Source organism: Pteropus alecto, unplaced genomic scaffold (genome assembly GCF_000325575.1).
Source record: "Pteropus alecto unplaced genomic scaffold, ASM32557v1 scaffold60, whole genome shotgun sequence".
NCBI lineage: Eukaryota > Metazoa > Chordata > Mammalia > Chiroptera > Pteropodidae > Pteropus > Pteropus alecto.
In genome coordinates this window covers 2,562,485-2,575,644 of record NW_006430726.1, presented here as the reverse complement: position 1 = coordinate 2,575,644, position 13,160 = coordinate 2,562,485, and the positions used below count along the sequence as shown (strand labels likewise).

Sequence of the window (13,160 nt, the reverse complement as noted above, 5' to 3'; positions counted from 1 at the left end):
CACAGATGAAGAGTTTGCAGAGGGGAATTCACTGTTTATTGACTTCAATCCAATGGAACACCCTAATATTGACCCAGCGTTCCAAAGGGGAAAATATTTTTTTTAATACCATGAACATGATAATACATGAATCATGATGGCAGTGGATGAAATCAGTTAAGTAAACAGTGGAATATGCCTATTTGTTATCAAGCAGTATAAACAGTGCACCTTTTTTTTTGACGGGTGGAGGTCAAAACAGGAAATAAAAACTAAGATGATAACGGTTGTAATTGTGGAGAAACCTGTTGCTACCACTTCAGAATTACCTTTCCTCATCAACCGAGTTCTGAGAGGAGTACATTAATATGTCCAATTCTTCTCATTGCTCTATTTTTCCTCGTAATTCTTTTTAATTGCTTTATCTGCACTGTCCAGCGTAGTAACCAGTAGTCATACATGGTTCTTTCAGTTTTAATTAATTAAAATTAACTAGAATTAAAAATGTAATCTCTCCCTTGCATTAGTCACATTTCAAGTGCCCAATAGACACATGGTATTAGTGGCTACTGTATTCACAGCTCGGGCATAGAACATTTCTGCAAGATAGAAATGGACTGCCTTGCTCTGTATGTTCCAAGGCCATATTGTGAGATGTATATATGTTTATGCTTGTTATGTCTTCTTTTTGTTCCTTTTATCAATTCATAAAATATCTCTTTGTCCCTTATGATGTTTATCTCAAATTCTGTTGGTCAGAATTGAAATGTGTAACTCAGGTTCTACTTGATTTACATTCATCCAAATTATCTTTCTCTGTATCTTTTTATTCCCTGCTCTATCTAAAATCTACACAATCTACATGAGGGTTTTTTTGTTTGTTTGTTTTTTGTTTTATTGCTAATCAAAGTGATAGGGAATCGCAGAAAATAAGATTTGGGACACAGAATGGAGCCTCCCACGTTTGTAGAAAAAGTCCACGAAAAAAAAGTCATGCTGGTTGATTCAAGTCAGTTTCATTGCTATTCAGCAATCCCTTTTCTGCCCTTATTGGTTCCTTTCTGAATTTCCCCTGGGGAATAGTCCCCAAATTCCCATTTCTTTATATCCAGTCACTCCCTCTGGTAGGCTGCGAAATATCCCCCTAAAACATACTCATGTCAAATCCCTATAACCTGTGGATGTTACCTTACTTGAGGAAAACAGGCCGTTGAAGATATGATTAAGTTAAAGATCTTGTGGTCGGGAGCTAATCCTGGATCATCTGGGCGGTCCCCGAATATGCCATGACAAGTATCCTTATGAAAGAGAAGCGGAAGGAGAAGACAGATCGTCACACACAAAGGAGAAGGCTCTGTGAAGGCGGAGGCAGAGCCTGGAGTGATGCGGCCACAAACCGTGGGACACCATGGAATGCCAGCAGCTCCGGGAGCAAGGAGAGGCAAGCAACGGATTCCTCCTCAGTGCCTTCAGAGGGAGCGTGGCCGTGCGGATACCTTGATTACAGAGCTGTGAGGAAACGCATTTCTGTTATTTTAAGCCGTCAAGGTTGCGGGCCATACTATGAGGATATCTAGCCCTGATCGAGGGACCAGCTCAGAGTCCTAAAGCCAAGGTCTGGACCAGCATTCCCCGAGCCTCCCCTTCGCACCTGAGAACAGAGGCCAGCGGTTCTGCCACGAAACGCACGGCACGTCGCTGGAAGTCAGGGTGCTGGGGCCAGGCCAATGTTTGCCTTTTTCTCCACGTCTCGGCGAAGCTACTCAAAACCCTCTCTTCCCCCAGCAGGAAAAGCATATGTTCTTTCCATATAGAGAAGAAATTGTTCCACGAGTGAGTAAGCCTCTTGGCCACGGAGCCTGGCCCAGCCCGCAGAATGCTGGGCAGGAAGCGGGCAGCATTCGATACCACTCTGGGACCTGGACTGGACTGGCGTCCGACCCTCAGGGAGAGCAGCCTTCGGGTGGGGTGGAGGGCATCGGAGAGCAGAGGCCAGGATGCGCGGGGCAGGGTAGGGAATCCTGTCCCTGAATAGAAGTGCTTCTCCATTCGGACTGGGCCGGGATGGGGAGGCTACGGGTCTGACAGGGCAGGCGGCCTGTCCAGTCCCCTCTGGAGAAAGCAAACTAGTCTGGATCAGAGGTGACTCAGGTGTGCTCAGCGAGGCCAGGCCATTTATAAATTGTCATTTTCAGCCACCCCCACATTCTCCTTGGTGCCTTCAGGGGTAGAGATGAGAGTCATGAAAATGACCTGAAGATGGGTGAGAGGTCATTATGTTAGAGTGGGGGCAGATTTGTCCTGATTAGGGGCCCTGTGTGTATAAATCACCCTCTGAGGAGTGCTTTTGAGATAGTGAATTCTCTGTCATTGGACACATCCAGGTTGAGAGTGGATGGCCCCTAGTCGAAGGGGTCAGGTGTCAGGTGAGAGGTGGACTAGAGCTTAGGTCTCAAACTGGTAGCCCGTGGGCCTGACACAGCCCTGAAGATGTTCCCACTGGCCAGCATTTCTGCAGCCACATTCAGCTGGGCTGAGTGCCAGCTGCCCAGGCCAGCAGGGCATACACTCCCAGTTTTGCGTGGCACATCAGTCCTGGGTCACTCATTTATTTCCAGACTGGCCCCTTAAGGATTGATGTCTGTGAGCCTGGGGGCAGAGGCCCTGACCAGACTCATGCTTCTCCCTCTCTGGGTTCACCCTGTGGGCCCACTTGGGGAAGGAGAAGGTGGTACCTTCCACGGGCTCAGGTGAGACCACCTGAACGGGATGCAGGTAGAGCTCCCATCTGGCTAGAGACCACTGCATCGCACACTCCTCTAACCCCTCCTCACGCTGCCATCGTGCTGGAGGGTGTCATGGTCTCTGGGGAGGCACCACGCAGGACAGCACAGTCCTTTACCTGGCTTTCCTGCCCTGGAGCAGAGCCAGTCCCTCAGGGTGTCTAGGGCCTGGGAAGGGTATCCATGCAGGTGCACTGAGAATCCAGACAGAAGGGACAAAGTGAGCAAGTGCACCCCCCACCCCGGTCCAGGGACGGGGGGCCCAGAACGGATCCAGCAGCACTGGGTCCGAGGGGAGGTGGGGAAGGATTGCGAGGGGGAAGAGGGGCTGAAAACTAACCAGGGGAAACAAAGCAGGGTAGCTGATGGGCTTGGGGAGAAGAGATGGGGTGGGAAGGCAGTGCTAGGAAGCCCCGTGTGCCTCCGGGGGACCCTGACTGGCACTTTTCAGAACTGAGAGCAGAAGACCAGGAAGGTGTGGCCTCCGCAGGGACAGGATTCCACCTGATGCCTCTCCAGGGTGGGGCAGATTTCAGAGTGGTTTCGCTTCCCTGCTCCCGTTCGTTTCCGCGACCAGAAGACCAGGAAGGTGTGGCCTCCGCAGGGACAGAATTCCACCTGATGCCTCTCCGGGGAGGGGGCAGATTTCAGAGTGGTTTCACTTCCCTGCTCCCGTCCGTTTCCGCGATAGCTGTAGGAGTTGGGATGAGTATTTCCGTTCTACAGAAGAGGAGACCGAGGCCGAAGTTGCCCAGGCCGAGTTCAGTCACTAGACAGCAGCAGGGCTCCTCCTGGGTATTTACTGGGTCTGCTTTCTGACATGCCGCTCCCGGCCACCAGGAGTGGGTCTGCTGGGGGTGACAGAACGGGTCGCAGAGCAGCCATTCGCAGCTCTCAGCTTCCCTTCCTCCGTCCTTCACAACCTCATTGAATAAACCCAACATTTGCAGGCATCGACTCCAGTCGTGTTGGGACCCAGCTAGATCAGGAGTCTAGAGAGGCAGCTCAGAGGCAGCTCTTTATCATGATCGGTGGCGGTGGGTGCTGTTTATGGGCACCCTGGGTATGAGATCTCAGTCTTCCTCTCAGCCTGTTCAATGGATGGGAATGCTGAGCCTCTCAGAGGTGAGACATTTAAGCCAGGTTGGCCTGATTTTATAGCTGGTGCTTTCTCTAGAGAACTTAACATCTTTGTTTTTTAAGTGACTGTGTTTTTCACACCTCTGAAAAAGGCTGTGCAGGAGGGGAGAAGCCTGAGCAGGGTGGAGCCAACAGTGCATGCTGCCGTAGGGGGTCGTGACAGTCTCCACGGCTGTGTCAGCCTGGGACGAGGGGCGGTTGCCTCGGTTTCTCTCCCCTGGGGGACCCAAGCACCACAGCTGGAAGCAGGAAGTCAGGTTAGATTTCCTTTGGGAATGTTTTTCTTTTGGGAAGCCCGGTTCATCTCTCCTTTCAAGGAAACCTGAGGCCATGGGGGAAAAAAACACAACCTTCGGGGAGTTGGAGAGCTTGGGGTCACTTTCTAGGCCAGGTTGTATCTCAGCCCCAGCCCCTCTCTGAGCTTCTGCTCAGCGGCTGAGTGAAGGCAGCCAGGAGGGTCCCTCTGGCAGCATCCTGCCCATCTTTGAAGACATGGCCCTCATACTTCCTGCCAAAGTTTTCCTCAGGCTGGTTCTGCCGGTGAGGCCTCTGGCCCACAGACGGTCCAAGGGCACCACTTGGTGGCCAGTCACAGCCAGACAAGGCAGCTGCACCACGCGGCTTCAAAGGTTCATAACAATCACACAACAGCAGAAGGCAAGAGAGAACCCTGAGAACTCAAGCTGCACCTCCGCACGCTCCCAGATGTCGGATGTGGGACAGAGCCCTCCAGGTTCCCGGGGGTCTGGGTGCACATGGGAGGAGTTTGGGGCCGGACGGGCCTGTGCTTGAATCCCTGTGTCCACAGCCTTACCTTGAGTTTCTCATTTGTACGGTGGGGCTATTTATGATACATCTTGCAGGGCTGTGGCCTTCTCTCTGCATGGCAGACAGCCGAGGGAGACAGCAGGGCAAGGCTGGACCAGCGACAGGATGTCCAGCCTGGTGGCCCTCAGCCCTTAGGCCAGTGGCTCTCAACTGTGGCTGCACGTTACAATCACCTGATTGTAGGCAGCGCTTCTTGACGCCTGGTTCGGGGCCAGCAGTATCAGCATCAACAGGGAACTTGGTAGGAATTCAGATCCTAGGACTCCGCCCCAGGCTTGCTGAATCAGAAGGTCTGGGGGTGGCCCAGCACCCTCCAGGTGATGCTGATGCACAGCCAAATGTGAGAACACGGTGTTCAGGTGCTGGGGCTGCTTATAAAGCACGCGTGGTCATTCAACTGTCCTTAAAACACCAGCAATTCTTGTTTTAGTGGAGCTGAAGTGGGGCCCAGGCACGGATTAAAATAACAACTCTAGCTGATGCTAATGAAAAGTCGTGGCCTTGGTTCAGACCCTTCTCCCCCGATGCTACCCTCTTCCTTCAGAGGGCTGTGTATGCAGCTGTTCTCCCGGGGTCCCCTGGATCCTCAGGTGGTCCAGAGACTAACCATCAGTTATTGACATTTGGTGGGTGCCTGAGTTCTGACAAGTGTGATGATAGGGGCATTGTATGCAACACCTCCCAAGAATCCTATGAATTGTTAGAATTCTCCGCTTCACAGTTGCAGGAACTGAGGCACAGGGAGGTTAAGTAACTCGCCCTACGTCACACAGCTACTAAATGGCAGAAGGAGGACTCTAACCTAGTTCCCCCTGACACTAGAGCCCACTACCTCTGCTTCCTCATTTTATAAATACGAAGAGGAATGACTTGCACCAAGATGAGGTGAATGGACCTCTGAGCCAGGTGGCACTCCTGGGAAATCATGCCACCCCTCCATGCATAAAAGTCACTGGAAAAGGGAGGCAGAGGCAGGCCTTACTAATTAAGTCACATGCCACCTGGATGCCTGGAGCTTCTTCTTGGACCACAGGATTCAAGCTATTAAGGAAATTGACACTTGTCCCCCCCCATCCCAACTCCAGTCATCATCACGCAGACTGGGGTCCGTCCACCGTTGCCTGGCTCAGAGAGAAGAAAGGCAAAGACGAGAAAGGGGACCGATGACAGAGCGGAGAAAATATAGAAGCATTTTACTACTAAAGATGCATTTTCCAAAAGCGAGGTTGCTGCTTTCCTGAGACGGAGGCCTCTGGTCCCCGGGAGCGGGGCCGAGTAGAGCTGACACTGCCGGCGAGGAGTCCTCAGCGGGATCGAATTCGCCGGGCGATGCGATAGAGCTCCATCGTTGCCCTGGCATCTTCCACCGAGCTGTGCCCAAACTGGCTGTTCTGTAGACACAGGGACAGAGTGGGGACTTGGAGTGGGGCCGAATGCAGAGGCCCTACGTGACCCTGCCCGACCCTGCTCACCACACCCCAACTTCCAGGACTCTGAGGTGTGTCAGTGGGTGAGTCTCCCCAGACCTCTGACACCCTGGACTCAGCAGGTAGCTGGAGAAAGCCTGACTTTATCCATTAGCCCTGGGACCAGGACACTAAGGCCCAGGCACAACATCCAGTGTCCCGTCCACGCCCATCCATTAGCCCTGGGACCAGGACACTAAGGCCCAGATGTGGCCAGGCACAACATCCAGTGTCGTGTCCATGCCTGCGAGGTGCTTACAATCCAGGGACAGGTGGGGACGCTGCAGACTTGCTGCTGGACGCAGAAGGGCTAAAGCAGCTGTGACAGCAATGCTGGGCACTGGGGAGTATGTTGAAAGGGCCACTTGCTCAGTAAGTGGAGAAGGTGTTATTTGGTGAATCAGTGTGCAGGCCATTCTGTCCTTGGTCCTGTGTTCCTCAAGGCTAACAGAGGGGCCAGAACTCAGCCCCATCCCTGCTTCCTATGTGATTCCTGCCGCCCGGACAAGCAGGCTGGGGTGCCGGGGCTCGCGCTGTGCCTCCCACACCCCCTCTCCTGCCTTCCTCCACCCCCCTTCATTCTTCACACTCCACGTGGATCTGGTCTCTGGTCCTGCCACTCATTCTTTCTTTGTCCCTGCTCCCAGGACACCTGCCCTTCCCTCCATCAGACACTCCCCACAGCATGTGCTGATGATTTGGTTAGGGGCCACCCTCCATTGAACCAAGGACAGGGCCTTGGTCAGCTGGTGTCCCCAGCATCTAGTTCAGCCTGATGTGTAAAAAATATCTGATAACCTGGAAGCCCAACAAAGATACTGCCCCTTTCACAAGCACAGAGCTGCTCAGGACTAGGGGAAGACAGTGTCCCTGGGGTTGAATATTTGCTCTGCAGCCATGGGGGGCGGGGGGCGGTTAGCATCTTGGCGGGAAGAGCCAGGCCCCAGAGCAGACCCTCCTAGCGATGCCCGGGGCGGGCTGCCCAGAGGCCGGGGTTGGCCGCCCCACCCCGGCCCCGGGACGAGAAGGCCGTCCTGACCTGGATGTGGCGCCCAAGGAGGCGCTCGCTGAGCACCCGGAGGGAGACACGCTTGCAGTTGTCCAGGCCGGCCTCATGCCACAGCAGCCTGTCGGTGGCCGTGTCGTAGATGGCGTAGCCACTCATGTCCTCCTTCAGCGCCTTGAAGTCGTGCTTCAGGTCATGTCCTACCACCAGCTTGCCTTTCAGGAGCTGCAGGATCTGAGCAGGGAGACACACACCCCACGCATCACCCGGGTCCTTTGGGTGGGTCTGGGGCGGCGTGGTGCCCTTGTGCATGGCAGGGAGCAGCCCGTCCTCCACTTGCTGTCTGACCTTGGGCAAAGCACCACCCCTCTGAGCTTCAAACATGTCATCTGCAAAGCGGGAAGAGGGCACCAAGTCCCTCCTCACGCTGCATATTCTAGGCCCATCCCAATTTCTCTGTGGTTTCGATGCGTGAGATAATAAGAGAACGTGTATTGGTCTCTGCCCCCCGGTTCCTGACGCAGAGCTTCCGAAGCCCTTGGAATTCCCTGCGTGACAGGAGTGTCATGTTTTCTAATGAGGCGACTCTGGAGGGGCCCCTGGATGGGTGCTGGTCTCTGGAATAACCAAGCCATGATTAGAAGCTTGGGATTTTCAGTCCCCTCTCATTCTCCTGGGACGGGAAAGGGATTAAAAATAGAGGTAATGATTAATCATGCCTTCATGATGAAGGCTCCATAAAATCCCAGAAGTACGAGGCCTGCAGGGCTTTGGGGTTGGTGGGCACAGGAGGTGCTGGGGGTCTGGCGCCCGGGCAAGGCATAGAGGCTCCATGCCGCTTCCCACATACCTCGCCCTATGCATCTCGTCCGTCTGTGCCCTTTCTCATACCCTTTAATAAACAATGTGTGTCCCTGGGTTCTGTGAGCTGGTGTCCGAAGTGTGTCTGTGGAGGGGCCGGTCTTGTAGGAGCGAGCCCTCAGCCTGTGGCATCTGACGCTATCTCCAGGTGGACAGTATCAAAATTGAATTGAATGGCAGGACACCCATCTGGTGTCCATTTGTGCGGGAGAAGCCTCCACACATTTGGTGACCAGAAGGGTCCAAAGTGAAGTGTCTATGTAACAGTAAAGGGGACATACATGGAAGAAAGATATAGTAGGGAAGAACAGGGTTTTTCTTTACATAAGAAGGAAAATAAATTGGGGCTTTTCCTTTACGCAGTGGCCAGCACCTACTGAGCGTGTCCCGTGTGCCAGGCACTCATAAATGCATCACGTATATTGTGTCGTGTAATCCTTTCAACAGCCCTACTGTGGCAGGCGGAATAATGACCTCCCAAAGAGGCCCGCGCCCTAATCCCCAGAATTTGTGAGCACGTTACATGGCAATGGGATATTGAAGCTGCAGCTGGGCTTCGGGTTGGTAATCATTTGCCCTTAAAACAGGGAGACTTGCCCAATTATCCGTGCAGGCCGGGCATCATCACAAGAAGTATCGACATTGTTTGGACCACTAGGTTTTGGGGTGATTTGCTAAGCACTAGTAGATAACTAGGACAGTCACACAGCTCGTGGCAGAGCCAGCCTTCAAGCCAGCAGCCGGGCTCCAGTGCCTGTCTGTCACCGCGACGCTTTGCAGGAAGAGCAGGCCCGCTCGCGGTTTCTGGCAGCTTAGCAGCCAGGCCACAGGGAGCAGCCCTGACTGTGACCCCAGCCTGGTGCCTTACACCAGTGCCCGCATCTCACCTCCTCTGCCCACGGTGGCCTGACAGCGAATCTGCCTCTGGCCACACTGGCCAGTCCCCTTTCTTTGCAGTGCCTTATGACAGCCTGCCTCTCTTTCTCTGTGCATAGCCCAGGGCTGTAGTCTGTGGTCCAGGAAGGAAACTTCTGGATGGCTGGCACCCTCCTCCATCCTGCTTCTGCCTCTAGTGGCCTCCTGGGACTTACATGGGGCCTTGGATATGCTCTCCCTTGGACATCATAGGATCCTTATGCCCACTTTACAGAAGAGAGAGCTGAGGCTCAGAGAGGGGAGATGAGTTGTCCACAGTCACAGCACTGGAGGCAGAGTCTGTCCATCTATCACGAACAGGCAGTGTCACCAACCTGCCCCACTGTTCTTGTGGTTTTCTTGGGGCCTCGAGCCTGTGCTCAGCAAGGGACTGGAGAAGGCTCGCTGGAGGAATGAAGCGACCCACCTCTGATGGACACCAGGGCTTCTCACACTGGGGTCTCAGGATCACACCAAAGTTTGGATTCGGATTCTGGATTTCTAACAGGTGGTGCCGATGCTGCTGGGCCAGGGTACCCCTGAGGGGTGAGGGAACATGACCTCAGAGCAGCGCCTCAGGGGAAACCCTGGGCACGCAGAGGGAAGGGAAAGCTTGCAGGGCGTGGGGGATGGGGGAACGTGCTGGGCTGTGGCTAGTGCTGACATCCTTTATCTTTCCAAACAATGTGGCCCGTTTTCCCCCCTGACTAGGAGCTCAAGGCCAACTCACACACGGCCCCCGGGGAACTGTCTCCTATTCCAGATGGAAGAGGGCCAAGTCATTGTGGGGTGGATTCCTGGGAAATTTTTCACTTCCTGAGTCTAGGGGTCCCGGCAGGAGTGGGCAGGGCTACGTTCAGCACCACAGGACTCATCACGAGACATAGAATAAGAGGGGGTGGACACGAGAAGGAAGGAAGAGGAGAACAGTCTATTTAGCAGACAGACACCAACAACCCTTCTGGACAAAGATGGTGAGCATGGGCAAGGAGAGACTCGCGGGATTACTGTGTGGTCTCGGGGAAGTTAAAGACTGATGCTGGGCTTCTGATCCTCATGCGTAAAGTGAGGGCCTGGAGCGGTGAGGCTCCAGTGCCTGATTAGCAGCCTGAGCTCCTCCGGCTTTCTGAGGCTGCAAGGGGACAATGGGGCTGTCAGCCAGCGGGACCTCAGGGCTATGTGACCTGCTCTCCCTGGGATACCACAGGATCATTATAATCTGCCCTGGGTCATGAGGCAGCTTAGCCTCCTCAAACGGAGGAGGTAGAGACTCTCAAAATCCTGGAAAGAAGTGGAGAGGAAGTGGGGAAGGGACGTTTATCTATGTGCCTTCATCGTCCTGGCACCGGGCCAGGTACTTTCCCTCCCTCATCACGAGGCCTCTCAACAAGGATATTCTTAGTTCCGTGTTGCAGAGGAGGGGGCTGAGGATCAGAGAGGTTAAGAGGCTTGCCCAGGTCACACAGCTGTGAGCCGAGAGCTGAGACAGGGTGTCTGGATCCACGCGACATTATTATTATAATGGTTGTTACCACCTACTGAGAACCTCAGGACAGTATTAGCCTTATTAATTGAAGATAGGAGGGCACTTCTGGGCTCATATCAGAACTCAACAGAAGTTTCTTGAACCAGGAATACAGCCCCTAGAGGGCAGGGATCATCGTACCATCTTACCAACAGGATGCAGAGCAGTGTGCACCCATGTCACGCGGCAGGACCGTGACAGGCCCAGGTGCAGGCGTCTGCCTACATACTCCTTCCGCTGTGCTTCAGTCTAGTTCCCCGTATTTCCCAGAGGCGCTTGATCAAAAAAATTGCTCGGGGCCCTTGTTAAAAAGACATACTGAATTACAATCCCCAGGGGAGGGGCATTCGCCGGGGTCCCAGGGTATTCTCTGCATCTGATGAGTTTCTAAATCTCTGCCCTGAAGCCTGTCGAGCGACCCCAAGCCGGCTGCTTCCATTATGCATTCATCCATCCATCCATGCTTTCATTAGTTCGTCTATCTACTCATTCATTCCTGGCTATCAGGAGAGGTGGCTGTAAGGGAGTCTAAAGAATGTTATCTTTGCAGAGGTCTAGGTGACTTATTATCATCTTCAGGGGTGGCCCTGGTTCCCCTTTTTCCTCCTGTCCCCTACTCCCAGCTTGTGCCTGCTTCCCACAGGGCAGCTTACCCTGGGGGAACCTGAATTATGAAGTCGTCCTATTCTATCTGGCCAAGCCCCAGTGACGCCGGCCCAGTGGCAGCGCCCCAACAAGGCACTCCACCCGAGGCGAGGGCTGCCGTGCTGGTTACAGATCAAACAGCTCCCTGCTCACAAGGCATCGCGGCCTCCCTTCTGTCTGTGTGTCCCTCCTAAACCACAATGCTTCACAGGATTCAGTTTCCTTGTTTGCAGACTAAAAATGCAACGACCCCTCCCAATCCCCATCACGAGGTAGATGCTACTCGTCATACTTGGTTAACATCAAAAAAGCATTAACTTATAGAAGTGAGTTTCAAGTTATTAAAAATTACGGTTAGCAAAAAGAGAAAAAAAAAAAAAATTAACCTGAGAGGCGAGGGCCCTGAATCTGAGCACTAAGTCGTATCCCAGATTGTTGTGTTAGAGAAAAAAAAAAAAAAAGTTAACCTGAGAGGCGACGGCCCTGAATCTGAGCACTAGGTCGTATCCCAGATTGTTGTGCGTCCTTAGGTAACTCCCTGGCCCTCTCTGGACCTCAGTCTCCCCCTGGGTTCTCTCTTATGCTGACAGTCCGATGTGTGGGGCTCTCTATAGACCAGAATTTCTCAGCCTCGGCACTGCTGATACTTCGGTGATGTGTGTGTGGTAGGGGAGGGGCTGTCCTGTGCATCGTTGTATGTTGAGCACTCTTCCTGGCCTCTACTCCTTGGATGCCACTAGCAGGTCCCCCTCCCCACTTAGGACAACTAGAAGTGATTCTAGATATTGCTAAATGTCCCCTGGGTGGGGGGCAAAATTGCCCCACATGGAGAACCACTGCTCCAGATGATGCTCAGACTTAGAGCTGTCGGGAGATGACAGGCAGTCACTGCACGTTATAAAAGTAATGGAACCACATTACAAAAAATGAATGAGAGAAGGGGTGTCAGGGGCCCGCTCACAATCTCTGCCCCATCGCGGCAGCGTTCCGGGGTGGACTCTGGGGCTCAGTGGCTCCCCAGAGCCCTCCTGGCTGCCATGGGCTGGTCTGTGGCTCACCACTGAGCTGGGCTCACTTGCCATGCCCATGGGAGGAAGAGACAAGTTGGTGGGTGGCCTTCGAAAGATGCTGGCCTGAGCCCTAGACTCACCTGAGAAATATTACCTGGCCTTGCAGGGATTGTGAAATGGCCGACAAGCTTCTGCCCTTTGGGGCCCCCCCGAATATTGTGGGGCCCATGAGCCTGGTCTCTGTCTTTGAGATTAAAACACACTGTGGGTGATGAGTGGGATCAAGCTGCCTCGCTGTTTTTGTTCATGACAAGAAATGACAGCCGTTGCCTTGAACCACATCTTACTTACATGCCGTGCCAGATGCTGTCCTTTACATACACTGGGCACGTCACCTTCATAGGATGCATTTACACACAGTGACGTTCAGATCCCGATGTTCACAGGATCTGAACATCACAGAGCAAACTCTGGAGCCAGAATTTGAGCCTCTGCTCTGCTCCGTCCTTGGATGGTTTGCTCAGCCTTGTGCCTCAGTTTTCTCATCTGTAAAGTGGAGTGATGATACCAGTTAAGTACCTGCCCGTCCCGTGGTGGGGACCGAGGCAGTGGTGCGTTAAAAGTGCTTAGAACAGTGCCTGGACATGGTGCTGGATGCACCTGTGCTTCTGCCATCGCCCCTAGGTTACAGAGGATCCTACTGAGGGGCACAGAGAAGTTTAGCAACAAGCCAGAGGACATAGCAATCAGGTGGCAGAGCTAGGGTTGGTCCCATGGCCAGCCTGAAGACAGTGCTTGCTCCCCAGCCCTGAGCTGTGTGTGTATTACTGCATCTCAACAGCAAAGGCCTGCATGAGGACAGAGGTGGTTTTGTTCCACGCAGTTGCCAGGACTCCTGTGTTAAAGCAAAAAGGGCGAGGGACCACCGCCCCCCCCCATAGGGTGGGGTTGGGGAGGAACATAAAGGGCCCCTCTGGCCTGGGCCTGCCACAATGGTAGCAT

The 13,160-nt window shown here is 53.5% G+C and overlaps 1 protein-coding gene and 1 long non-coding RNA gene across 4 annotated transcripts in view; one reads left to right on the top strand and one right to left on the bottom strand.

The window, feature by feature from the left end:
* Positions 1–5,906: 5,906 nt before the first annotated feature.
* The window catches only part of ISG20 (interferon stimulated exonuclease gene 20), an 11,335-nt gene continuing 4,081 nt past the window's right edge, over positions 5,907–13,160 (bottom strand). For all 3 annotated transcript variants that reach the window (XM_025049741.1, XM_015593341.2, XM_025049743.1), the window contains exons 3-4: positions 7,236–7,436; positions 5,907–6,121 (exon numbers count right to left, since the gene is read on the bottom strand). In XM_025049741.1, the coding sequence (XP_024905509.1) occupies positions 6,035–6,121; positions 7,236–7,436 (288 nt within the window). In that variant the 3' untranslated portion in view covers positions 5,907–6,034. The remainder of the gene's footprint in view (positions 6,122–7,235; positions 7,437–13,160) is intronic.
* The window catches only part of LOC112483110, an 11,764-nt gene continuing 8,274 nt past the window's right edge, over positions 9,671–13,160 (top strand). The window contains exon 1 of the long non-coding RNA XR_003047519.1: positions 9,671–9,952. This is a non-coding gene — a long non-coding RNA (uncharacterized LOC112483110). The remainder of the gene's footprint in view (positions 9,953–13,160) is intronic.